Below are 27,151 nucleotides of genomic sequence, written 5' to 3'. Positions count from 1 at the left end.
ATTTGGGGAGGGAAATGATGGAGATGCCTAGAGGGGAAATTGAAGATGCTTTGAGAAAACCCAGCTTCCCAAGTAGATGAACAAGCCGTGGGAAAGAGCCGAATGAGCAGAGTCTCCAGACCTTTAAGGGCTCCTGAGCCCAAGAACCAAAAAAATGACAGAACTTTAGGTTTCAAGCTCTTGCCAGATTGGTTTCTTTTAAGACATTTATTTAGAAAAATAACCCTGCCCTACCCTGCTCCCTCTGGATCACGAGACTTGGGCGTCATGCTTGACCCATCACTGGGTCGGGCCTCCCAGCCAGTTGAAGGTCCAGGCCCCTGGCGGCGTGTGGCCATGCTGCAGGCGCTGCACACACATCCAGTTGCCGCGCGTTCCCGTCCCCGGGCTCTCAATCCTGGGGTCCGGCCTCGGCCTCTGGCTTTCTGGGCGGCGAGAGGGCGCTGACGGAGGACAGCTGTCTGTGTGCTCCTCACGAGACCCCGGGAGCAGCTGGAGACGCAGGCTCTGCTCTCTGCTCGCCCTCCCTTGGGGGAGCTCAGGGCTGGAAGCGCGGGGAGCTGACGTGAGGCTGGTGGAAGGCGTGGGTGCTGTACACCACCTCGGGGGGCGAGGGCGCGCCGGGGGCCAGCACAGAGCACAGGGGCTCGTGGCTGCTCAGCACCGACGTGAAGTACTTCATCTCTTCCGTGAGCTGCTTGATCTCCTTCCGCAGCGCCGCGTTCTGCTTCTCCAAGTCTTCACTCTCCTGTGAGCAGAAAGGATGGACATTGCAGGTTACTCTCAGGGCGCAGGGGAAGATTGGGGGGCGTGGAGGAGGCAATGGGAGTTCCGCATTAGATTTCCACTAGTACGGCCAGGCAGGGCATCGGTGACTTTTTCTGCACATGCGAGTGTGTGCACGCGTGCGTGTGTATTTGCACGTGTCATGTGTGTGGATGGGTGCGGTGCTGTGTGCTGTGCTTAGTCCTGTGCTGTGCTCAGTCGCACCCGACTCTTGGCGACCCATGGACTGCAGCCCCTCAGGCTCCTCTGTCCATGGAGATTCTCCAGGAGAGAATACTGGAGTGGGTTACCATGCCCTGCTCCAGGGGATCTTCCCAACCCAGGGATCGAACCCAGGTCTCCGGCGTTGCAGGCAGATTCTTTACCATCTGAGCCACCAGGGAAGCCCATGCATCTGCATAAATACATGTATATTTGTACATGTATATGCATAGCTGTTTAGATCAAACCATATGAAATTGCTGATATTTATTTTGACCTCGGAAAATGGCAGTTGCATTCGGTCCCAACTAACAGAGATATGTGTGTGTGTGTGTGTGTGTGTGTGTGTGTGTGTGTGAAGGCATGTGTGAATTGCATTAGTGTGCTCCTTTGCGTGCAGGTACATGCATAGGTCTCCATAAGTGTATATGAGAGTTGAGAGTGGCAAGTGCATGTCCAGGCCAGTGCATGACCAGCTAGAGCTAGAAAAAATGGAAAACAGTTTGTGAGACTGACTTATACCAATTTCACTCTTTTCTGCTCTGTTACACTGGTGTGTTTGCCTAAGGTTCCCAGCATTTGCATTTAGTCTTATGAATGGAGTCCTTGGTTAACTGTCTACTTCACCCAGATTCTAGAACGTTTGGGGTCTTCTAAATGATAAATGGTCAATCTCCAGCAGAGTTCTCTCTCCGGCAGCTTGTCCTGTGGAACTCTGGGTGTGACCCAGCACCTGTGCTTTGTTTCCAGAAACATCTTTACCCCTTGCTTCAGGGAACCATCAGATACATGCTAATCAGAAAACCTCAGGACACCCTGGTGGTCCAGTGGTTAAGAATCCGCCCTCCAATACAGGGAATGTGAATTCAGTCCCTGGTTGGAAAACTAAGATGCTGCAGAACCCCTAAGTCTGCATGCCGCAACTAGAGAAGCCTGTGCGCTGCAACTAGAGAGAAGCCCACATATGCCAAAACAAAGACTCAGCGCAGCCACAGAAATTTTAAAAAGAAAGACTCAGGGTAAAGAGCTCTGACTACTGATCACATCATTAATTAATCAACAATTACACCCTGGTAATTAGCATTTACTGGAAAACAATCCCACCTTCAGAAAACCAGGGGAATTGCATTTCCAATGTGATTTTAATGTTCACATTCTTTGACTCAGATAGATCGTCTTTGCTAATCATTGGTACCCACAGAGGAAGAAAAAATGGCACTGGAGATGCAAATAAATTACATTTCTGTTCAAAAAGTGACCTAATATTTGGATTCTAGGTCTTATTTTTCTTGTTCTGTTTCACTTAGCTTGTTTTCCAAGCTTGCCATGACATTAGAACTAATCTGAGGGCCTGATAAAAATATAGTGCCAAGCACTTCCTGAAATCTAGAGGTTTGAACTCAGTGAGTTTGGGATTTGGGGTTTGAATTCTGGGAATCTGAATTTTTAACAAATGCCCCAGATTATTCTAATCACCAAACAAGTTTGAAAACAATAGCTAGTAATGTTAAATGTGATAATAAATGTGTTCTAACTATCCAAGCACTTATTAAGTGCCTGGCATGGAGTATGAACTCAAGTGCTTATAGATTGGCCGCCTGATGACATCGACCGATGGATCAGAAGTTGACTCAGAATTACAGTAGGCAGTGAGCAGATGTGTGATAACTTGACATTTAAAATTTGCTTTAGAAAACCAGCTTCAGGTTAATGAGAGAGTTAGTTACTCTGCCGACTGCCCTAAGCCCTGCAAATGGGAGTTCTTTTGAAGTGGTAAGGAGAACGTGGCCTTATCCATCAAGGCAGCTTCCGGCGGTTTGTACAGGACAGACGCTAGCGTGCTCAACCTCAGCCTGGCATTTCCTGTGTGTGGCCCGGGGCTAGAAAATGTGTCCAGGTTGATACAAAGGAAAACCCCATCTCTAAAACAGGGTGGGGAGATGGGATACCAAGAGCCACGATGGTAGAGACAGGGGCACTGGCTGCTGCTTCTGCAAGGTGTGACCGGCTCATTCATCTCACCATTTGGTTATTTCCGGGCACATCCCAGAGAGAGGGCATCCCCTCTCTTTACCAAAAGGTAAGATAAAGCAACACATGAGACTGGGGGGCGTTGGCAAGACGGGAACTGGGGGCCGGGAGTCCTGGCCCCTTCCTCTAGCCCTTTTCCTCGCCCCCTCTGAGAGTTTCCACTGGTGACAACATTTACTGTAAGTTCTGTGCTCCGAAGAGCCTGGGCAAACCCCGAGGCAGAAGGGAGGGGCGGGGTAGGCGGGCCGCAGGGACCAACCGCTCTGACCTGCTCTCCGCCCAGAGGCCGGCCGGCTTTCGGGAAGTGACAGCGGGCTCTTCCTCCCTAAGCCAGCCCTGCTGAGCTCCAGCTTTGTCCTTTCCTTCTCCCTGTCCCCTGGGAGATCCCGGAGCTCTAGGGGAGTGTTCAAAACCACCATCGCCTCTAACTAGAAAACAACCAGCTGCGACAAGAAACTCGTCTTTACCTTGGGAAGCAAGACTGTTTCCTGCCAGGGCCCCAGAGAAACCTGCACTGCCAGCCCAGGGGCCCTGCAGCCAGCCAGACACTTCTCAGAGGAAGAGCCTGGCTTCCCTCGCAGAAGCAAGCGGCTGATCTAGGGCTCTCATCCCCACCTACCCCTGCCCGGCCTAGGTCCACTTTGACCCTCCCTGGGTCCCAGCATGCCCTGCAAAGGGTTCACACAGGGACACTGGCTGAGGGACACCTGGGAGCAGCTCTCCACCCAGAAGTACCATGATCACAGCCCCCCTAACTTCCCCCTGAATTCCCAACAGGGCCTGGAAACCGAGAACTCAGCAAGGGAAAAAGGAAAGTAACATTTAGAAAGTAAATTTTAGTTTCTAATGTGTGTGTCTTCTCCTAATGTGGGGGGGCAGGGCTGCCCTTGGGCTTCCACATAACCTGCTTTTTACTTTTGGGAATACATTTAGATCCTTTAGGCTCCTTGCAATAACCCTTTGAGGTAGCTTTGTAAGGCCAGCCCTTATCATTGTCTCCATTTTACAGATGACGCCAACTGAGACTCTGGGAGAAACCTATTGCGCAAACCCCCTACTCCCATCCCTAAAGGAGTACAGGCTGGTGGCAGCAGCTGCTGAAACAAAGAGCTATAGATTCACCTAGAGACACTTATTTTCTAACTATCCCTTCCCCCACCCCACCCCCGACCCCCGACCCCCATAAATTCGTTCTCTAAGTCTGTGAATCCGTTTATGTTTTGTAAATAAATTCATTCGTATAATCGACATGTACACACTGCTATATTTAAAATGGATAACCAACAAGGCCCTACCATATAGCACAAGGAACTCTGCTCAGTGTTATGAGGCAGCCTGGATGGGAGGGGAGTTTGGGGGAGAATGGATACAAGTATATACACAAGTATATGTATGGCTGAGTCCCTTTGCTGTCCACCTGAAACTATCAACTAAACATTATTTATCAGCTCTAGTCCAATACAAAATAAAAAGTAAAAAAATAAAAATAAAAAGACATATTTTTCTTGGAGGTCCAGAAAGTTTGAGTGGGTGACTGATCCAAAGGCCCAGAACCAGGCAGATACAGAGCAGGGCTGGGCTCTCGGCTTCTCCATCTTCAGTCCTGTGCTCCTTTTAGCCCACCCACTGCTTCTCCTGAGAGACTTGACGACTCAGGATCTCTGGAGTCACTAAGATCACTAGCCTTCTAAGAGAAAACTGGGTCTTGGTTTGGTGATCCTTCAAGACAACACAAGAACCCTGAGTCGGTCATACTCTTCCAAACACAGAGCTGATCATCACCTCCTGCCCTGAGCTGGGATGGAGTCTAATGTGCGGCTACTCTATGAGAGGGTTGACTTGGGGCCAGACCATCCCCAGACCACAGCATGGTCTGGAATACATGGCAACGGGGGTCGGGGGGTGGGGGGGCTCCATCAGGTAACAGTGGACAGGGGTCTTGGTCCTGGCTCTGGCTGGGTGACTCTCGGTGACATCCTTTCCTCTCTGAGCCGCAGTTGCCTCACTTTAAACTAGGAAGACTGGGCCAACACAGTGATTCTCAATCTTGGTCACACACTAGGATCAGTGGGATCCCTGGAAAGTTTTACTGATGCCTGATTCTGATTTAATCAGGCTGGGGTGCACCTGGGCATTGAGTTGTTAAGGGCTCCCCAGGGGAGTCTAATGTGCAGTGAATGTTGAAAACCACAGGATTAGAAGCCCAAGCCCTCTCTAACTTTCAAATATTTCAGATTTTAAATTGACTACCTGTGTATTAGCCAACTAGAGCCTCTAACTGTTTGGAAAGAGTAGTTGTGTGTTGGAACCAGAGGTATGTAGGCTCAATGTATATGAGATAGGTAGTAGAAACCAAAAATTTTAAAGACTAATCCAGTTTGAATTAATAATGACTAACATTTTTTGGGCGATACCATGTGCCAAGTACATTACAGTTACCATTACATTTAATCTTTGCAACAACCCTATGTGGTAGATAATGTTACTAGCCACATTGCACAGAAGAGGGAAATCTAAGGTAGAGAGAAGTTTAGTAACTTGTTCAAGGTCACACAGCTTGTCAGCTATAGCACCAGTACTTGAACTGAGACTGTCTGCCTTCAGAGCCTGTGCCCACCATCCCCTGTTGCCTTTGAAGTCTGTTTAAATCTTATGATATCTGGTAATTATCTCCTGTGAGGCCTCAGCCTGGTTGACTTTCCTATTTCATCTTCCCTCTCTTCCCGCCTCATGCAAATTGAGATGCTAATGTTCACAATTCACCCTCACCTGTGAGGTTACTTGGTGCCGCCCTTACCATGAACCACAAGCAGTTTGGGGGTGGCTAAGGAGGAGGCTTCTTGGGGGTGTGGGAACATTCTGGGAAATTCCCTAGTGGAGGGGCCAAGCAGGGGGTCACTGTAGAGTGCATCAATGATGGGGAATCCCCAGGCAGGTCCCTTCCCCACAGGGAAGCCAGTTGGGACTGAGGCTAAGGACTAACTCTAACCCAAGGCTCTAGCGGGGACTCTCCAGGCCTCCTTTGCAGGGCTTGGAGCGTCTTCCTGCCAGGTCTGGTTTAGTGCCTTGACCTTCTCCTTGAGTTTTCTAATCACACTTTCCAGAAGGGTGAAAATAGTCCCTGTGTTTTTCTCCTCAACAGAACCTACAGTTATTGGTAGGGTGACCTTTCAGCTCCCACCCACACTTCAATACGAGAGTGGTGTGTGAAGCTCACACCCAGCTCTTGGTTCAATCCCCAGCAGTCTGCAACCCCCCCGCCCTCCCAGGCAGAACTAGGCTGGAGCCCACCATTCCTGGAGAAGTCCATGAACGGAGAGATAGGGCACGTCCCAAGCCATAGTGGGATCTGTGCTATGTCTCCCACCAATCCTGGGGAAATAGCCCCACTCCTGTTCCTCACCTGAGGAGGAGAGAAGAATCACTAAACCACAGGTCTTTGCACTGAATTCTGGAGAAATCTATACTTTTGAGCCTTAAAGTTGAAGCTCTAGGACTGTCAGCACCTGGTCATCCACTGATACTTAACCACATCAGCCACGCCCCTCAGGGCCCTGCCCTCTCTTCTGTTCCTTGGCTTTCAGGACCATGACTTCATTGATCTCATATATGAGAAACACTGTAAGATGGCTCACTCAACGTCTATCCAAACTCCTTACCCCTGCTTTCCTCTAGAGAGGCTAGGAAAAGAATTCCTCAATTACCCAGCTTCCCCTGCAGCTAGATAGGACCATGTGACAGATTCTGACCAATGAGACATAAGCAGAAATACAGGGAGGGAGAGGATGAAGCTTCGCTTCCCCGGGGATAAAAGGGAAAGCCTCACCAGAAAAACGCTAACCTCTCTGGACACAGATTGATGCCTGGAGATTCAGGAGCCATCTTGCAGCCTTGAGGATGAGACCCCCCCATCCTGAGAATGACTGCCCAAGAGAGAGAAGGAGGTTGGTTCTTTGATGACATTCTTGTACTATCCCTGGTCTGTCTACTTCTGAACTTCTTATTTGAGAAAAATCTAAAATACAAATGACTTGTTGATGCCTCTGCTGGATAGTTTTTCTGTAACTCCTGACTGATACCTCAAGTTAGAAAGGATATCGTCCAGTTTTGAAAAACAAACTAATAATTTCCATGAACATCAAGGTCTGAACTGTTTTCTTTGGTTTTGTTTTAAGCTCCAGGTCTCTGGGACAGAGTGTCTGGGTATCTACTCACAAATTGCCCCAGATTCACTCCACACATTCTACCACATGCATCAGACAGGCTTCTAAATGTCACCACTCCCTGATTCTCAGCCCTGGCTGCACACTGCAGTTTCCTGGAGAGCTTTTTTTTTTTTTAAAAAAAATCTTGATTCCTGGATTTTACCACTGAGAGGTTCTAATTTAGTTGTTCCAGACTGGGTTCAGGCGTCAAGATTAAAGAAGTACTTGCCAGGTGAGCTTAATGAACAACCAGCTTGAGACGTACGTTCATAGTAGATTCTTCTTGAAAATAATAAAACAATATAAATATATACAGTTTATGTTGTTAAATTTATGATATCATATTTATATATTTACTTATATTTTGTTTTATTAAATGTATTTATTGTGTAACATAGTATAAATAATATAAAGAACTTTAAAGAAGGAAGAGGATATTTCTAAGTCAAAATTTTTTCTAAAAGTAAATGGCTATTTAAGGCGAAGAGTCTTATAGTTGGTGAAAATTTCAAGTGGCCCAGAATAGTTCACTCTTATAGAAAGGCAAGAGGTAGAGGACTTATTGGAATCTCATTAATGATAACTTCATCAAATTATTTGTCCTATGGATTGTTAAGCTCGGTGAGGACAGGAGCCATCCTTGTCTTCACTGTTTTATCCTCAGTGAAGGACAAAACACGGTCTGGAGTGAAAGACAGTGTTTTGTCCTGGGACTGTGCCTGGCACACAGTGAAGTGATCAGTAAAATCATGTTTCTTGATTGCCAACTTGGAGTCTGTAAGAATTTACCAAAATCTGAAACCTGCATTTGAAGAGTCTGCTAAATTTGTGATATCCATGAAATTTCCCAGGGAGTGTTTAACCAAGCATTTAAGTACTTTTATTGCTTCTGCATTTAACTCTAGAAGAGTTACAAATGAGTGTTGGGTGGTGGTTTAACCGGTAAGTTATTTCTGACTCCTGTGACCCCATGGACTGTAGCCCGCCAGGCTCCTCTGTCCATTGGATTTCCCAGGCAAGAATGCTGGAGTGGATTGCTGTTTCCTTCTCCAGGGAATCTTCCCAACCCAGGGATCGAACTCTGGTATCCTGCATTGCAGGTGGATTCTTTATCAACTGAGCCATCAGGGAAGCAGATTCTTTTTTTTTTTTTTAAGGCCTGCTTAGCAACATTGTTGTTCCCCAGACTGAAGCTGTGGAGTGGAGGCAGCTGAATTACAGCACTGTCAGAACCCTGCCTGCAATTTCCCTGGCCTCAACTTGACCTGTCCCAACTAAACGAAGCAAAGGAGACCTGACCAACTGTAGTGAAAAAGCCAGCCAAGGAAACAGCATTCTTAAAGTTTGTATAACCAACTGGAAAGAAGGGCATATGTTTTCATATATGATCTACTTCTGATATCTTCATGTGATTGATTTATAGGAAAATACTGGCCTCTCTGCATTAAACAAATAAAATCTTCTCTCCAATGCAAAACTGACAAATGCGCTATTGCTTTCTTTTAACATTTGCTCTCACATTATTTCTCAAACAGCCCAGTGAGATGTAATTGCTTTACATTTTGTGGATTAGAAATTAGGTTCAGATATATCTGCCCTCTCCCTGTCCCTACTGGATTTGAAGTCATTTTACTGAGGACCCCACCCCCACCCCATCTGGTTCCTGCTTCCTGGGGCACAATGGCCTTTTTTCCTGAGTTCCTCTTCTTGAGCTCACAGTCCTGGGCCCCACAAGGCATCTTTCTGACCCTTGACAGGCCCCACAGAGTTTGGCCTGAAGGCTCTGCAGATAGCACTCTCTCCTGAGATCTTCCCAGGCTCCTTCCCATGACTCATATTTGATTTCAGATGTCAGGCCCTCAGAAGGACCTTCCTTGACACCATTCCCAGCCCTGTCCTTAAGTCACTGTTAACACTGCACCATTTGCTTTCCTTTGAAGCCCTCCTCACTTTGTGTGATTAGTGAGATAGTAAATAACAATTGGTCAGTTGATTTTCCAGTGTGACTTCTGATTGAATGTAAGGTCCCTGAAATCAGGGACTTTGTCTTGTCCCTGCTGAACTCTCATCACCTAGGAAAAAAAAAAAAAAAATGCCCATAGGAGGCATTTCATATATACTTATACAGCAGAAAGAATCATTTCTGTCAACATGAGCTCCAGTACTAGGAATATGGCCTTTGTTTTTGTCATTTTCTGGACTACTGCACCCTCTTAGCAATAGGCATATTTTTGTGTCAGCTGAGTAACTGGAAAATATTTTAGTAACAGGGTCATCTCGTGCAGGAAATTGCCTTCTAGCACCAGGAATCTAGCCCCCTCTAGTTGGCTCTGAACTTAATCTTTACTCGTGAATTTCCTAAGCGCCTTAGGTCTCCTCCTTGGTTCCCCTCAATCTAGTGTGACCAGATGTTTACTGGGACACTCCCAGTTCATAGTATTGTCCTCGTGTAATTTTTCACTAGTGGCTCTTTTCACTCTCAAAAATGTCCCTGTTTGGAAGATAAATTATGAGATCTTCTGCCAAAGGCTTTCTCCTAAATTCTAACTCAGGGATACCCTCACTGTTCTCATCCTCTGTCCACCAGAATTCACTCAGGGTCTATTTGATCATTTTCTTATGTTTTTTAATAAAAAACATACAATATAAATATATTAAAGATATATTTTTAAAAAGTATACCCACCCATGATTCTAGTCCTCTAAACACAACCCTTTTCATTTGTACATGGTGCCATCTTGTCCTTTTTAACAAATAATAGCAGCCAAAATGTCCAGCATTTTTGTAAGTGTGACAAAATTATTATGACAGAAAAGAAAAGACAAATTTGTATATATACTTAGAGTATACTTACAAAATCACCATAATTATTATTTTAATGGCTACATCAACAAACAGATGGTCCACAGTTTACCTTATGTGGTTTTCTAATGCTGGAGATTTTGGTTGCTGTTGTAAATAATGGTGTAGTGAACATCTTGCAGTCCTTGGTTAGTATTTTTATAAAAGGTTGTGTAAGATATACAGTGTCATCGGCCTTGAATGTATATATTAATTATTACAACGACATTGTCAGGATTTAGGTGTTGTAATTTTAGGTGATTTTTTTTTTTTTTTTGGCCTTTCTGCGTGGCACTGGGGACCTTAGTTCCCCAATCAGGGATCAAACCCATGCCCCCTGCAGTGAAAGTTCAGAGTCTTAACCACTGGACTACCGAGAAAGTCCCAAGTGTTGTAATTTTAAATAATTTATTTTGCTAACAAACTTTTGGAAAGTTTCTTAATTTCATTATAATGTTACAAGTTATTGATTACTAAGAAGAAATAAATTTCTATATATGTATTCCCTAGTATAGCATTCTCAACCAAGGAAAATTTTGTCCCCCCAGGGAACATTTGGGAAGATTTAGAAATATTTCTGATTTTCATAACCAGAGGGATGAGGTGGTGCTACTGGCATCTAGTGGGTAGGTTTTAGATTTTACAGTGCTGGAGACCAACCCCCTCCCACACACACAACAAAGAATTGTCCAACTCAAAACGTCAATATTGCCGAGGCTGGGAAACCCATGGTGTGTATTGTTTTCACAATCAGAATAGAAAATTGGGCTATGTTCATTTCAGTAGGAAAAAGCATTACGTAAGCTTTCTGTTCATAGCCTTTACCCACTTACCTACTGGCATCTTGAGGTTTTTCTTAAAAAGGCTGTTCTTTCTATACTGTAAGTATTAAATCTGAATTTATTTAATTTGACAGAAATATTCCCCTAGTATGTCATTGTCCTTTTGATTTCGGATTACACCTTTAAGATCTTTTTTAAAATAAATGAACTTTGACTTCCCTTGTGGTCGAGTGGCTAAGACTCTGAGCTCCCAATGCAGGAGACCCGTGTCCAGTCCCCTGGTCAGGGAACTAGATCCCTCAGACCCAGCACAGCCAAATACATAAATAAAATAAGGGAACTTTTCAATTTAGCCCCTTTTAACCTGGGACTCTCTGCCTTTCTGGTCTCTTACTATGTGGTTGGGCTCTGTTGCTGAACAGTGTCTGGACTGTTCACATGTCCCGGTTAATGGCCTACTTCTTAACTCACCCTTTGCAAAAGGACGTGTGAGAGCAACACCATCTGCAGAGCAAAGTCCTGCTCAGCAAAGTGGCACAAAAACAAAAGCAAGTGGGGGGAAGGCAAGAGGTTTCGTTTCTTGGGTGTCCTTGAGGAAGACAGCAGCGTCCTCAACAGTAATACATACAGCAGGGTGACCTGGAGCAACTCTGAGTTCCTTTTTAATTCTGCGATTCCATCAAGAAGGGGGCATGACCACAGTTATGGTTAGTCCCTCTACGAATTCCCGTATGGACCCATGGCAGGGTCCCCTACAGGTACTCCGCATTCTGAAGGGGACTTTGTCTTGTGGAACCAATCTATGGAATCCCTCTAGGACTCAGGGGGCCTGACTGAGTCCTACAGAGGAAATGGAGAAAACCCCAGAGCAGCTTGGGGTTTGGTGAGACTCCCTCATCCTTTCCAAGAGAAAGTAGTTTGGTAGCCACTGAAAACAGCTTCATGAAGACTTCAGCTGAGTGGGTGCCACCAATTTCTGACCGGGACATGTAATCGCTTTCAGACAGAAATTCCTTATACTGCCGAATACGCCTGCTGACCATAACCACACTGACCGCTTATTAGTAGGACAAGAAGTTAGCGGGGTGTGAGTTCCTCTGTGTGTTTTTCCTTCCCAAATGAGAATCGTCAAATTTTTATTACAGATTTTTAAAACAGTACACATTTATTATAATAAAAAGAACTACAGAAAAGTACCAGGAGTAAGGTGACTTATTCAAATCTCAACCACATAGAAGAATCCACGGTTAGCATTTTGAAGACTGTTCTTCCAGACATCTCTTTATGCATGCAAACGTGCCCCCAAACCACAACTTTTACATCAAGAGGATTATACTCTGCATATTCTTTGTCACTTGCTTTGTCACTCAATGCCATGTCATTAACATCTTTCTGTGTTGATAAATACAGATTCACTTAGTCACTTTGAGTGCTAGCATAGAATTCTAGTGTATGAATGGTCATAATATACTTATCTCCATAGCTGGGCATATGTCCAATTTTAGAGTATTGATAAAGTGTATGCTGCTGCTGCTGCTAAGTCTCTCCAGTCGTGTCTGACTCTGTGCGACCCCAGAGACGGCAGCCCACCAGGCTCCCCCGTCCCTGGGATTCTCCAGGCAAGAACACTGGAGTGGGTGATAAAGTGTATACTGTTCACAAATAATGATGAATTGGCCATCTTTGTGCATCATTGTTTCTTCAAACTCCTGTAAGTGGAATTGCTCCACCAAAGAGCAGGATGTTAATATTTATTGCTACACCGCTTTCTTTAAAAACGGTCTCAATGGCTCTGATCTAGTGCTTACTTTCTCAGCTAGGCCTAATGGTGGAGGAGAAAAAGTGTCAACTTTGGAGGATGCTGCTTAAAGAACAAAAGAATAAAATTCAGGAAGGGGTTCAAGGAGGATCAGTCTTCACAAGAGTCCAAAGGAAGAGGCTGTGTTGCCTAGTGGTTAGGAAGATGGGTTCTGAAGTCAGACAGACCTAGTTACAAAATGTGCGACCTTGGACAAGTTACTTAACCTAATATAGGAATGACAAAATAAGGTTTTTGTGCAGATTAAACGAGACAACTGCAGGTAGAGCACATAATGCACAGTGCCTGGTATATAGTTGTGTGTTCAATTAATATGTTTTTAATAAAAAGAAGTTCAGAGCAGTAAAGGCATAAGAGAAATGTCCTTTCCATGGATAGTTCACTGATTTTACACTGAACTTCTTTAGGCTGGAACCAGCAAGAACATTCTTTCTGTGGTTTTCATTTTGCTTTATTTTTTTTTTAACCTATGACTTCTCTATACCAATAAAACTTATGGTATAATCTCCTAGAGGGAGGAAAAAAAAACTGATAGAATGAAAAAGAACCATAAACAGCCTTCTTGCATGGCCCTTACCAGAAGACCAAGAACAACACTCTCCTCCTAAGGAGGCCTGGGAAGTGAGCATCTTTGCTGAGCTTTGCTTCTTCCATTACTTAATTTTCCTCCAATTATAAAAACTTTATTTCTCACAGCATCAGCTTAATTTCAGACATAATTTACCCTCCTGATATTTGCTATATGTGACATTAAAGATCTACCCTGGGCCTGTAAATCTTTCTCTCTTTTTTTTAAACTAGTATGAGATCTTCCACACTAGAGGCTGCCCCAGGCAAACACCTATCCCTCCTCCAATCTAAGTATCTGAAGTTCCAGCTTCCAGATCTGACCCTGTAACTCTGCTTTGCTTCCATTTCCATCCTCAAGGCCAGATCTGACTTGTCAACATCATAGCTCTGGGCTAATACTACTGCCTCTCCATCGCCTCCTCTACTTTGAGCCTTTTCATGAACACAGCTTCTCAACTGATCTCAATTCTCTTTCCCACTGACCTGGGACACAGACTCAAAATCCTTCCTGCTACAAGGCCAGAGTATCCGACAATTACCAAGATAACCACACAAATGAAACTGATTCGCTGTCCCTTACAGTGGCTTGTTTAGTGCTAGAGACCTTAAGATTACTCATTAGAAATCCCAATTGACTGTTGTCCCGAAGAACTGAGATATTTATGCACAATGTTCAGGGATAAAACATCACAGTGGAAGACTATTCAATGTTTGAGATCAAATTAGAAAAGAAATCATTCTAATGCACATGTAATAATGATCTATATTGGGAATTTAATATCTATATTATATAAATAAAAGCACATAATAAAAACATCCAAACTATATAAAAAAGTAGAAAAACACAAAGTATCTCTCTTCTGCTTTAGACCTTTTGTCCTACTTTCAGAAATATGTATCATTAGCAATTTTGGGGGAAAACCTACTTGAAAAATTTTAAGCTTATACGCATATGCACATATATGTTTTTATTTTCGTTAAAAATATGCATAGAAGAAAACTATACTCCAGACTCATACTTATTCACTTAAGAGTATAGAAGCTTGATAATCTTTTCAGAGTAGCACATTCAGATTTAACTTGTTATTTTAATACCTTCGTGGTATTCCACCGAATAAACCAACTCTAGTCTATTGAATGAGTCTCTTACTGACCATTTAGCTTGTTTCCTGTCTTTGCTATGACAAGCAATGCAGCGAGGATTATATCTACATGTACATAATTGTGTAATCCGTGAATATGTTTGTAAACAGATTCCTAGATGTAAAATCGCCAAGTTACCGTGTGTGCACACTAGTAACTTTGGACATGGTCAAATTGCTCCCTAATGGAGTTGCACCAACTTATGCTTCCAATACCTGCTTCACCATCATCTTGGCAACATGGTCTTTTAGCAACATTTTCTGTCTTTGTCAGTCTGGCAGAGAATGTAACTGTTGCTTTAACTGTTGTTTTCCTAACTGAGGTCTAGCAGCTTTTCCGTATTTATTTGCCATTTATTTTTCTCTTTCTATAAATTGCCTATTCTTCTTATTATTCATTTTTTCTTTTGTTTGTAGATCATTTTCTTATTCATAAGGGCTCTCGTATATTAAGCAAATATGCCCTTTTTTGGTCATATGTGTTGCAGGTATTTTTCTCAGTCTTCACTTGCTTTTGATTTTGCATATTAGGTACTTTGAACTGTATAGACATTTTCACTTATGTATAAAATACGCTTTTTATTGATAAATGTGTATCAATCTTTCCCTTTATGGCTTCAGGGTTTTTCATTTTACCTGGAAGACTTAATTCCAAGATAAATGTTTTTAATGCTAATTCTTCAAATTTCTTTAACTTTTTCTATATTTAATCTATATGCATTGTAAAAGAAGTGAAGACTCTAGCTTTTTTTTTTTTTCTCAGATGACCAACCAGTTTTCCCAACACAATTTATTGAGTACTTCATTTTTCTCTTGTTTCAAGTGCCATCTTAGACATTTTGCATTTTTACTTGTGTCTTAGGAACTAACACAAATTTGAGTCTATTTGTCTTTGAGTCTATTTGTATTTGGGTCTCAAATTTGAGTTTGTTTGGAGGTCTACTTCTATGTTCTATTCTGTCCAATATTCTATCTTTTCCACATTGTTTTGATTTCTATATTTATAATTCACTTTAATATTTTATTCAGCTAATTGTCTCTAATTACCCTCTTTTTTTAGAATTTTCCTAGAAATTCTCACATGGTTATTTTTCACAAGGTATTTACAATATCTAATTTAATATCCTCAAATACTCAGAAAATCCTATTTTATTGAGATCACATTAAATTAGATAAATTTCTAAATTAACTTAAGGAAAATTGCTATCTTTATATAAGACATATTTTTTCAATTATTTGAAATTTTAAAAATCACCTAGAATAATTTTGAAGCTTAAAAAAATTAAGCTTCAAATTTTTTTGTTAAATTTATTCCTTCTTTCCATTTGCTGTTCTTGGTATTGTAAATAGAATCTTTCTTTCTATTAAATTTTTTAATCTAATTTGCATAAGAAAAGTTATTACTTTTTGTGTTAACTTTGAAAGCTGACTGGGTTCTTGTTATTTTTAATAGTTTTTAGCTGATTATCTTAGATTCACTTATTACTTTTGAAAGTGAATGGCTCAAGATATGACTTTCTCCTTTTTAATCAATACCTATTCTATGCCTAACGGACTCTATACTTGACCACAGGAGAAAATGAACTGAGTGTGCGGAGTGCTGTGTGAGACACCAACCAAATGAGAATTAAAACAGAATGTGGGGGAATTCCTTGGTGGTCCAGGGGTTAGAACTCTGAGCTTCCACTGCAGGGGGCACAGGTTCAATCCCTGGTCAGGGAACTAGAATCCCACACGCCACGAGATGCAGCAAAACAAACAAAAAGACAGAACGCGGATACTGTTGATATTACGCTTATGAAAAGGAGCTCCTCCTGATCTGGCTTATGTGAGTGGTAGTCAAGGCCAGAGATGTTATCACATTGGCATGAGGTTAAACCGCTTGTTGAAAGCATCAGCTTCCCTACTCCGCTATTTTAAAAGCAATCTACACACAGAGTGTTGATGCGAACCACTTATAGGATAGATACTGAAAATGCTAAATAATAGGTATTCCTCTCTCTCACTGGAGAAACAGAATAATTTTTTTGCTATTTTAAGAGAAATAATAGTGACAAAGTTGAAACCAAGAAATCAGTTGTTACCCCAGCATCTAAAAGGCTAGCATACTAATACAAAGGCGGTCCTTATTTAAGACCACAGTACTTTCTAAACCCTGGTCTTTTACATCTTGTTAGGTGAGTCCTATGGCTGTGTCTTCCGGCCAGAGAATGGTTCCAGAGCCTCAACATGTGGAGACAAGCATGGAAAGGAATCAAGGACAAACCACCCACCCAACCCTAAGAATGCTGGTGATAAATAGAAGGCTTTCTACCTGAATCACAAACATGATTAAGAGGATAATGGATGCAGAAGATGGGTGATTATTGTCTGAGAGGAAATGAACATTTCAGATCACAATCAAGCTCTCTGTTTGACGGTGGCAGATTTGTATGTTGCTGCCAAATTTCAGATCACAGCCAAACCCTCTGCTTGATGGTGGCAGATTTATATGTTGCTACCAAAAGTTTCTGCCCAAAGTCAAGAAACATAAGTCACACTGGTTGCAACACTCAGGCTTGCTGTATAAACTCTGAGGTGTTCTACTCACTGGTCAAAAAGTGAAGGTGAATGCCATGGTGCTCAGAAGAAAGGAGTGGGGAGGAGTCTGTGTCCAGGTATGGCAAAGATGAGAACATTCTAGAGACTGAGGCCAGGGTTTTGAGTGTGGACATGGTGACTACATGACTTGGGTCTCCATGGACCCCCAAACCCCAGAGCGTATCTTGGTATAGTCTTGACTAGTATAATCAGATGGGCTATATATCTTCTGGCTCAAACTCTTTTCTTGAAAAGAGAGGCAGCAGAGTCAGTGTTGAAAACCTTGCCATAGCAAGGAAGCATGCATATCACCCTCACTGATATGTCCCCAACGAGTTGAAAAAAGACCAGGGGGTTGAGTTCCCAGGGAGACAGTGGCACAGCTCGAGTTAGGGAAGACTCCTCTGCTCCTATCGGGAGGTAGAGGGCTCTCCATCACTAGGCGTGACAGGCATACTTTGGGGATCATGTCCAGAGGGTGTTGTAGAGATTCTTGAGCATCAAAAGTATGTCTGAACTTTCCAGCCTTTAAGAAATCTTTCAGCCCTGAGATCCTGTGGTTTATATATAAATATAAGTTCAGATGCATAAAACTTTAGCTGTAGTCATCTTATTTCTTATAATGATAACTATCATTAATATTACTCTTATTATACTTAAAATTTTTGAATAGTTATGATATGCCTAGGAGGACTGAGCTTGAGCTGTTATATTATATGCACTCCATCTATGAGGTAGTCATTGTCCCATTTTCCTGATAAGGGAACCGCAACTAAGGGAAGTAAAGGACATCTCTGCAGTCTAAGGTGGGTCATACAGACAGTGAATGGCAGAACTGGGACTCACACCATGTCCTTATGACGGCGGCACTGCTGAGCAATACATAATTTCCTTTTTAAAAAATATTTCAAACTTATAAAGCCTATAGCAGATTTCCAGTTTCAGAACATTGTCTACTTATACCAAAAGATAGACTTTATCCTTACTAATTTTATTTATTTGTTCATTTGCTTGTTCTAAAGAATACTGAATAAGAATCAGATGCTGATGGAGGCAAAGTGAGCAATCATAGATTTTTCAAGCCTAAAAGAGTAAATTGGAGTGTCATGAGCCCCTAAGCCATGGTGAAATCATGGAGAACATATCAGCAGCAGGGCCACCACCAGCTTAACATTTAGACTACTGATCACAATTACCAAAGAGAACAGGCTTAGTGTTCATTCATTCTTTCTTTCAACAATTATTCATGAGTATAAAACTACGTTAGTATGCATTGGAAGACATGTTGAATACGTTTCAAATAAAACACGAGCAACCAATCAGAGATCTTCACACTACCTGCTCTCTGCTTCCTTACAAAGTTAAAAAGGGTGTCTTTTAACCTAAAACTGCACCTTACTTTTCCTTGATGGGATTAACACAGTTATTCTTTAACTGACCAGTTACCAGGCTAATCTTTCAAGTAAACATAAGCATATTCATTTTTGATGCCAATTCCCCTTTTTATCATTGGAATGAATTCCCAGGATGCTAGGGGTCTGGGAATGGTGTGGGGTCAGCGGAAGCACGGGGAAGGATGAGAAAGGACAGTGTTGCTAGAGGAAGGGCTGACGGGATAGAAGAGAAAGGAGCTAGTGGAATAAGGGTTGATTGAAAAGGAGCAAATTAAAGGGCAGGGTGAAGAGAGGCAAGGTGGTAAGGTGAGGGAGATGAGGAGAAGACTTTTCTGTAAGAAGCACACAGCCACGATTTGTAAACACTGACCAGAATCTTGTGCTGCTGAAAGAAATGCAGTTCTGATCACCCAAGTCCCCTGCTCAAGCCAGGGGTCAGGGCTTCCCTAGAAAGTGCAAGACTGCAGGCAACTCAATCAGGATGGTAACTGTGCCAGATACGTGCACTTGCAACTGTTATCATTCACAGGACATCTTGGGATACCAGCAAAACAGAAATTTTGAAATCAAACCTTAATAATGTTCAGAAAAGAAGTTGTGGGGTGCAGCACCCTGTGGACCTCATTGTCCCAAATGCAGGGCCCGGAGTGGCCACCCCGCTGGCCTCCCAGGGGATGGGACTATATACATGTGTTCCTAGCACTGTGAGATGACAGACCCTCCCAAAGCACATAACACCTTCTGAACTGCTCCCCAAAGCAGTCGTGACTTCTGCTGCCTGGGTCCACGCAGAATGGAGCTCTCTGAGGGTGTCCCATCCCTGAGCAGGTGGATCTGCCTTCCACCAGCCTCTGGGCTGCCACACTCAGCCCCTTTCCTCCACATGCCATCCTGGGGCTCATTTCTGTTTCAGCCTCCTGGCCCATTTCCTGCGACAGAATCACTCCACCTGCATCCCTCACCCCTCCACTGACACCCCACATGTACATCTCCACACAGGCAGACTCAAGGCTCCGTCCCAGTGTCCCCAGGTTGGTGGGGAGCAAAGCCTACAGCCCGAGAGGATGAAAAGAGGTCTGAACACTCACCAGGTGGAGGGTGTCGGCTTTCTGTGTCTGCCTCTGCCGGCTCTTCTGGGCGGCGATGCGATTTTTCTCCCTTCTCTGAACCTTTCTCACATCATCAGATGAGTCCTGGGGAGCAGAGATGATGAAAATTAGGGGAGTCCACACCTCTCTTCTGAGCTGAAGCCACCTCTCATGGTGTTTGGTATCCTGCCGTCCACCCTTCCATTTCTTCATCGTTATTTGCCTGTCCACACCCTGGTGACCAAAACGCTGAACCCAAAAGGGAACTCTTCCCCACACTCTGTGAAACTCTCTTGTGTCTCTGTAGCTTTGGCCAGAAGATACAGGAAGAGGGCAAAAGAGCTTGAGGCCTCAGGAGGGCTGTATTTGGAAAAAGATGGTTAAGGCGATGAAGTATGTTTCATCACCTCTCCTGTTCAGGGCTGCTCCACCCTTACTCTGTTACTTCTGGCCTAGAACCCTCTTGTTTTTGTTTTTGTTTTTTTTTTCTAAAATGTTGTTGAGCACTCACTATGTGCTTGCTTCTGTGCAAGTGTTTTTCCCTGAGGTGCTCTTGTTGAACCCCCTGATTTGGTGAAGTTGATGTGAGTATTTGCATCTTACATGGGGGAGCGAAGGCTCAAAGAGCTTGCCCAGGAGCTCACAGTACTCTGGCAAGTTGCATCCTCGAGTGCTGAGTCTGATGCCTCTCCAAGCCACTCCCTCACCCACTACCAACTACTTCTTCCCTGGTGTGACCCCTTGGGGCTTCTGTTTCCTACACCCCCACCCCCGCCCCAGTATGAGGTCCCCATCCCAGATCTGCCTCTTTGTCCCCTGCATTCCCTTCCTTACACTCAGTGTCCCTGACATCCCCCAGGGTGCCCTGAGCACAAGCCCTAGTACAAATTGGAGACCAGGAACAGTTTTAATGATGGAGATGACCTGGCCCTGGCAGGTAGGAGACGGGTGCTTAGAAGGACCCGGGACCTTTGGTGTCATCTGAGTGCCTCCCACAGATGGGCGTGTGCTCTACTTGGGCAGAAAGGTTAGCTCTAGCTTTGCCCAGACGCTACAGGGTAAGTGTAGAAGTTTGACCGAAGCCCTCCTGCACCCCCAGTTCTGTGCCATCTCACATCCCTGCAGGCTAGCAGGACACAGTTCCCAGGACAAGAGTCTGCCCTCCCAAGCATATGTCTCACCAACGGGCCCAGTACTTCCAGGCCATTGCAGTCAGAGGGCAGTGGGTTAGATAGGAAGGAAGTGCGCTTCCTCTCAGGGGTTTGGGGAGCCGGGTTACCATGAAAGCCGTGAGTAATTTCCTTCCTAAGAAGAGCACAGACTTCCAGGCGGTCTGAACAGCTCGATTCGGTCTCGAGCCGAGGACTGGCTTGTCTGTCCTCTAGAGGTCTCCACGAGGGCTCCTTCCTACCTGCCTCTCTTCTGTCAAGTACTGATGACAGAAGCTGTGGTATAAGTTTGTATACTTTTATTCGGGCTGCAGCATTTTCAAGGCCCTCTCGGACACCCGTGCGAAGGAAAGAAGGCAGTTTTTAAACCCCGAATTGGAGAAGACATTGTCCTCCACCGTTGTACTGGATGATCAGGGAGAGGGCTTCCTGGGGAGAGGGCTGTCAAGGAATGTGATGAGGAGAAAGCCCCGGGAGATGCGAAGCAGCCAGTATGCTCGTGGTGTTTTGTTTTTTTTTCTTTTCTTTGAGCAACCCTCAAGTTGAAAATTTTTGAGTTGGAAGTTACAATCTTAGACACCCAGAATCTCCACCCTCACCTCTCTAGTTTCCCCAGAGCTGAGCTGCAAGGGAATAATTTCAAGTGCCCAGAACCATCTCCTGATTCATTTCTTTCCTCCTCCAGCCCCCCTTCCCCCCTCCTGTGCCAGCAACAGGTTCTGTGCTAGGAGGTAAGATAGATCCTTCCGAGCTGGCCTGGGGTCCTCCTCCTAACTTGCCTCCCCCAACCCCATCCCTTTCCTCTCCTCTTCTGCTGGCTGTCTCCTGGGCAACCATCTAGCTTTCAGGGTGTGCGTGCCCTCAGCCCGCATCAGCGCTCCACCCCACTCACTCTGCTACAGCCTTGGAGAGAGGTAGACTCTCTCTTCTGAGAGACCAGAGTTCTTTGGTGCCCATTCCCCTCGGCTTCCTAGAAAGCTTCCTGGGATGGGACCCCAGGTGAGGTGAAGGCGATGGGTACCATTAGGGGACACGGAGAGCATCCTCTGGCAGGAGGGGCGGAAGGATGAGGGTCTCCGCCTGAGACGCACGGCTTCCCTGCAGCCCTTGAGTCTAACAGGATGCTCCGACCATCTCCTGGCCCCTCAGCGTCCCTGGGCAGAGGCCCAGGAAGCCTGGCCCTCTTCCTGCTGCCCCGGAGAATCAGGAGGGAGGAGGAGGGAAAGGCAGGACTCTACCTGTTTGCCGGGGGGTGGAGAGCGGCTGAAGCTGGAGTCGCTGCTGTCGGAGCTGTGAGGCATGGCCGCAGTCTTCCGGGCTCTCCACACAGCCCCAGGCGCCTCGGGGCTCTCCTGTCACCAGCTGGCCTCCCTTCCTGACTGCTCCCCCCAGGCCAGCAGCCCACCCCCCTCCGCAGGGCCCTCCTCTGCCCGCCTTGCCGCTGCCCCTGACCCCTGCGTCCTCCTCGCTCCGGGGTGCAGAGGCTCTGCTCCCCACAGGGACATGTCGCTTGCCCTGGGGCTCGCGCCCTCTCTCTTGTGGTTTCTGGTAACGCGCTGAAAGTCACATGGGCGGAAACTTAAGTTAGAAGTTAAATTGAGAGAAAATACATATCTGGGAAAAGACCCACAGAATTATTTGAAAGAAAGAAAAGACAAAAAAAAAAAAAAGATACACAAAACCCCAGATGCCTTCCGACAGTTTGAAAGGCAGAACAGCTCACTTCAATTGATGAAGATAAAAAGAGAAAAACAGCCCAGGGAGGGAAAAACCCCAGCCAGAATTAGCAAGTCCGTCTTCTGTCAACATGGGCAGAAAGGAGAGGACAGCAAGGAAAGAGTTTCCACTGTCACCCGACTTGATTTTTAAACTGAAATGAAAGCAACGGGCTGGGATTTCTTTCTGGTTTTTCAGCAAAGTGGCTGCCTGTCCTGTCTTGCGGGGGGGCCTTCTCTGTCTCTCCTGCCTTGGGGTGGGCTGGGGTGAAGGGACCCAAGGGCTCAGACCTTTCCAGACAGACAGAAGCGGTGGTGGTAGGTCTGAAAGCCACAGGGGCTAGCCTGGAATCGATGTTCTAAGCATTTATTCATCGCCTATGCCTCTTGGCAGGTGCTCTCTCTAGAGGAAAGATGCTTCCTGTGTTGAAGGTCTTTCAGGGGATCCGGGTCAGCCTGGAATCTTAGTGATTCATGAAGGTCCCAAGGTCAGAGCCCAGAGTGTAGGAACAGCTGAACACACACACAGCCACAGAAATGAGCACTGTACTTGGAGTTGAAATAATCAGGATTTGAAATCTCCCTCTATCCCTTAGTATGTCTGTGGCCTTGGATAGCTTACTCATTTATCTGTAAATGAAGGGTGATAAAATCTTCTCTGCCTACCTCTCAGGGCTGTTTCAAGAAGCAAATAAAAATGGATTACAAAGCCCCAGCAGACTGTAAACTATGCCATGAAGACAATTGGTTGAAGCGCCACTTGACCTGTTACATACATGTTTGATAAGTTCTCAATAAGCAATCCCCCCCGAATCCCCCACCTAGGCATTCGAGCTTTCAAAAAATGTCTTGTCTTATTCTCCATACGGCTCTAAGCTAAGTATTTGCCTTGCTTAGTCCTCACTGAAAGGAAGTATGGCCCCTGAGGGATGCTGTGTCCACTGGCTGAATTTCTGCCCTAAGACAAAACTGTCCTAGAGGTAAATTGAGCAAAACAAAATCCCTTCCCCCATGGAAGTTGTATTTGAGTGGGGGAAGCAGACTGTAAACAGAGCAGTTAACATTTAGCACAGCAGAAGGTGACAAGGGGCATGGAAGAAAATAAAGCAGGTATGGGGTGGGGAATTCAGGGGGGTCAGTGGGTTGCTGTTTCTGCAGGGTGGTTGGAAAAGGCCTTCCTGAAAGGGAGACAAGTGAGCAGAGCCCTGAAGGGAAGGAGGGAGTGAATGGTGTGGGTGTCTAGGGGAAGAACATTCCAGCAAGGACCTGAGGTGGGAGAGGAACAGCAGGAAGGCCAGGGGAGCTGGAGTGAAGAGCTGTGAGTGGTAGGAGGTGAAGTCAGTGACGTAGCAAGCATTTACATCGGCCTCGGAGGCCACTGTTAGGATTTTGGCTTTTGTTCTGAAAGAGATGGGGAGCTCCCAGAGGACCTGCCCTCCCACTTGGACGCTGTGATTCTCTACCTCAGCCACTGTCTGTTCCCAGCCCTCATCTGACTTAGTAATGATTTACTTTGTTTTCTCCGGGTGTTCCCTCTTTGGAAGGTGAGCGCCATTTGTGAGTTTCATTCAACAAGTGTTTATTGAGCACCTACGCTGTCCCCAGTTCTAAGTAAGGATATAGTTAGTATTTTGACTGTTTCTCTGAATGAGAGGTGAATCCGTTTGTTTTGCTGCATGACAAACCACAAAAAAAAAAAAAGAAAGAAAGAAAGAAATCTCAGTGGCTTAAAACAACAGCCATTTAGTCAGCTTTCAGTGAGAGGATCATCTGGAATATTCCCCCCGGGAGCTGGGGGGTCTCAGCAGGACCTCATCATGTGTCCTCATATACCTGTAGGTTGGTTGATCATCGGCTGGTCTAGGACCATCTTGCCCAGGACAGTTCCACGTCCTGTGCCCTCATATACCCAGTAGGTTGGCTGATCATCGGCTGGTCTAGGACAAACTTGTCCAGGACAGTTCTGCTTCACATGGCTTCTCATCCCTCAACAGGCTCTCCCAGGCTTGTTAACATAGCCATTCAGATTCCAAGAGGAAAGCTAGAAGCATTCAAAGCCTCCTGGGGCCCAGATTTCCCACCACGGTCCTTCTGCCACATTCTATTGGACAAAGACCGTTACAAGGCCAGGTCAGATGCTCTGGGTTGAGAAAGAGACTTCATCTCTTGATGGGAAGAATTTAAAGAATTGTGGCCATGTCTGTGGTCTCCCACAGATGAGGTTTTAGAGCAGGAGTGATGAGCTCTAATTTAGGGTTTTTAGTTTTTTTTTAATCTATTTATTTAGTTTTGGCTGCACTGGGTCTTCATTGCTATGCACAGGCTTCCTCTAGTTGTAGCTCATGGGCTGTAGAGTGCAGGCTTAGTAGATGTGGGACACGGGATTAGTTGCCCCGAGGCCTGTGGGATCGTCCCAGACCAGGGATTGAACCTGTGACCCCTGCATTAGCAGATGGATTCTTAACCACTGAACCACCAGGAAAGTCCCTAATTTGAGTTTTAACAGGATTTCTCTGGAAGCAGTTGAGATTTAGTGTAGTGTAGAGGAACAGACGGAAGTAGGGAGGCCAGGTAGGATTCCAGCATTGGATTAGTGCAAGAATCCAAATAAAAAATATTGGTGACAGTGACCAGTGAAGTAGTGATGAAGGTGGTGAGAAGTGGGCCATGTGATAACGGAGGACTGTGTCTCTCTTATTTACAATTATATACCCAGGGTGTTACTGGGTCAATCAGTCTTGTCCAACTCTTTCGTGACCCCGTGGACTGTAGCCCACCAGGCTCCTCTGTCCATGGGATTTCCCAGCAAGAATACAGGAGTGGGTTGCCATTTCCTTCTCCAGGGGATCTTCCCGACTCAGGGATTGAACCCGCGTCTCCTGCATTGGCAAATGGATTCTTTACCACTGCGCCAACTGGGAAGCCCACACCCAGGGCGTAGTAGATGCCTAAGAAATAGCTGTCAATGAAATTAATGTCTGAATAAATTCCCAAAGAACTTTGCCTATAACTTATGGCTCTTATCATGACCACCTTGTCCTGTATCTTTTCTCACTGTTAGTGTACTGAAAGCTCTGTAAGGATAAAAGCTGGCATGTTTGTGTTTCACTCAGTTTAATTTAACAATGATTAATGCTGCTTGTGGGGCTTCCCTGGTGACTCAGATGGTAGACTCCGCCTGCAGTGCAGGAGACCAGGGTTCTATCCCTGGGTTTAGAAGATCCCCTGGAAGAAGGCACAGCAACCCACTCCAGTATTCTTGCATGGAGAATCCCCACTGATAGAGCAGCCTGGTGGACTACAGTCCATGGGGTCGCAGAGTCAGACATGACTGAGTGACTAGCACACACGCAATGCCTATCATATGGCAGAAATTGGAAGTCTGAGTAAGGCAGAGACCCCCCAGCCCCATAGTAAGAAGGGAAAGAAGTCCAATAACCAGAAAGGCTATCAGAAGTATAATAATAATGTAATAATTGTAATAATGTTCAGGTAAAGTTCTTAACTCTTTAAACTTTCTACCATTCAACAGTGTTTTAAACACTTGTTATGTGAATGACTGCTTTATTCTGTGGTTCCAAATCAATATACTGCTTTAATATTCAACAGAGACTAATGATGACAGAAATGAAAAATTAGCTCTCATTAAGAAAGATGGTCTCCTTCAATAGTAATGATTATCAATTATTTTTAAATATTTAAGATGAAAGAATAATAAACACTTGATATCTACCATTAAGCTTAATAATAAATAAGATGAATAGAACTGAAGGCCCCTATAAATTCTTCCCTAATCCTGTTCCCTCTCCACCCAGATAATGGTTATTCAGAATGTTGTTCTTATCATTCTTACATGTTTCTCTTTATTTGAACCATATCTGTATGTATACCTAAGTAATACATGGTGCTGCCATGCATTATTTTTAACTTCTTACATTGTCAATATTTTTACATTTAATTTCTAGTTTTTATTACACAGTATCTGAATGGTCACAGCAAGACTTGGAATATTGGCATTCCCACTGAGGTTATTCTGCACAGTATCTGAATGGTCACGGCAAGACTTGGAATACTGGCATTCCCACGGAGGTTATTCTGGAGAACACTACAAAGCCACCAAGTGACTGATGTAAAACAGCTCAGTCAACATCAGCCCAGCCTAAGGATAATGCTAAAAGGTAGCTTTCTTGCTGGCTCAGTGGTAAAGAATCTGCCTGCAATGCAGGAGACGCAGGTTCAATCCCTGGGTTGGGATGATCCACTGAAGAAGGAAATGGCAACCCACTCCAGTATTTTGCCTGAGAAATCCTATGGACAGAGAGGCCTGGTAGGCTACAGTCCATGGGGTCACAAAAGAGTTGGACATGACTTAGTGACTGAACAACAACAAAGCATTTGCAAGACACTTAAATCCCTTATGTTGACAACTAACATCTGTCAGTCAGAACATTTGCTGGTTCTTTCATGGTCCTGGTACAAATTAGAAAACAGTGCCACCTCTTGGTAGGCAATCCCAGGCCAAAAGGCATGGACTGGTGAACCCCTATCTGACTTACCGTCAGGGCTCTTGTGCAGTAAACAGTCCAGTACCTTGCCGTGTCTCACTTCCTATGTGTTAGGCACATAAAATGACTCATTTAATCCTCACAACAGACACAGAAGCTAAGTAGAGTTGACCTTTGAACAACTCAGGGGTTAGGGGTGCCGCATATAACTTTCAGCTCTCCAAAATCTTTGACTTAATAGCCTACTGTTGACTGGAAAACTTACTGATAACCTAAACAGATGATTAACACATATTTTGTATGTAATATGTGTTATATACTGT

At 44.7% G+C, this 27,151-nt stretch overlaps 1 protein-coding gene across 1 annotated transcript; it reads right to left on the bottom strand.

Moving 5' to 3' along the window:
• Positions 1–192: 192 nt before the first annotated feature.
• BATF (basic leucine zipper ATF-like transcription factor) lies at positions 193–22,167 on the bottom strand. The gene is made up of 3 exons (XM_061429502.1): positions 21,847–22,167; positions 19,440–19,544; positions 193–748 (listed from the first exon to the last, which is right to left on the bottom strand). Exons 1-3 carry the CDS (start codon positions 21,907–21,909, stop codon positions 539–541), a joined length of 378 nt encoding a protein of 125 aa, XP_061285486.1. The 5' UTR covers positions 21,910–22,167; the 3' UTR covers positions 193–538.
• Between the last annotated feature and the right edge of the window lie 4,984 nt (positions 22,168–27,151).

Source organism: Bos javanicus, chromosome 10, assembly GCF_032452875.1.
Source record: "Bos javanicus breed banteng chromosome 10, ARS-OSU_banteng_1.0, whole genome shotgun sequence".
NCBI classification, from domain to species: Eukaryota; Metazoa; Chordata; class Mammalia; order Artiodactyla; family Bovidae; genus Bos; species Bos javanicus.
This window is presented reverse-complemented; position numbering and strand designations above follow the sequence as displayed.

Excerpts from the sequence above, each read along its gene's own strand:
- BATF (XM_061429502.1), bottom strand. The coding sequence starts at position 21,909 with ATGCCTCACAGCTCCGACAGCAGCGACTCCAGCTTCAGCCGCTCTCCA. Across the intron at positions 19,545-21,846 it reads CTCCACCCCCCGGCAAACAG|GACTCATCTGATGATGTGAG; the intron begins GTAGAGTCCTGC and ends TCTGCTCCCCAG. Across the intron at positions 749-19,439 it reads AAGCCGACACCCTCCACCTG|GAGAGTGAAGACTTGGAGAA; the intron begins GTGAGTGTTCAG and ends TTCTGCTCACAG.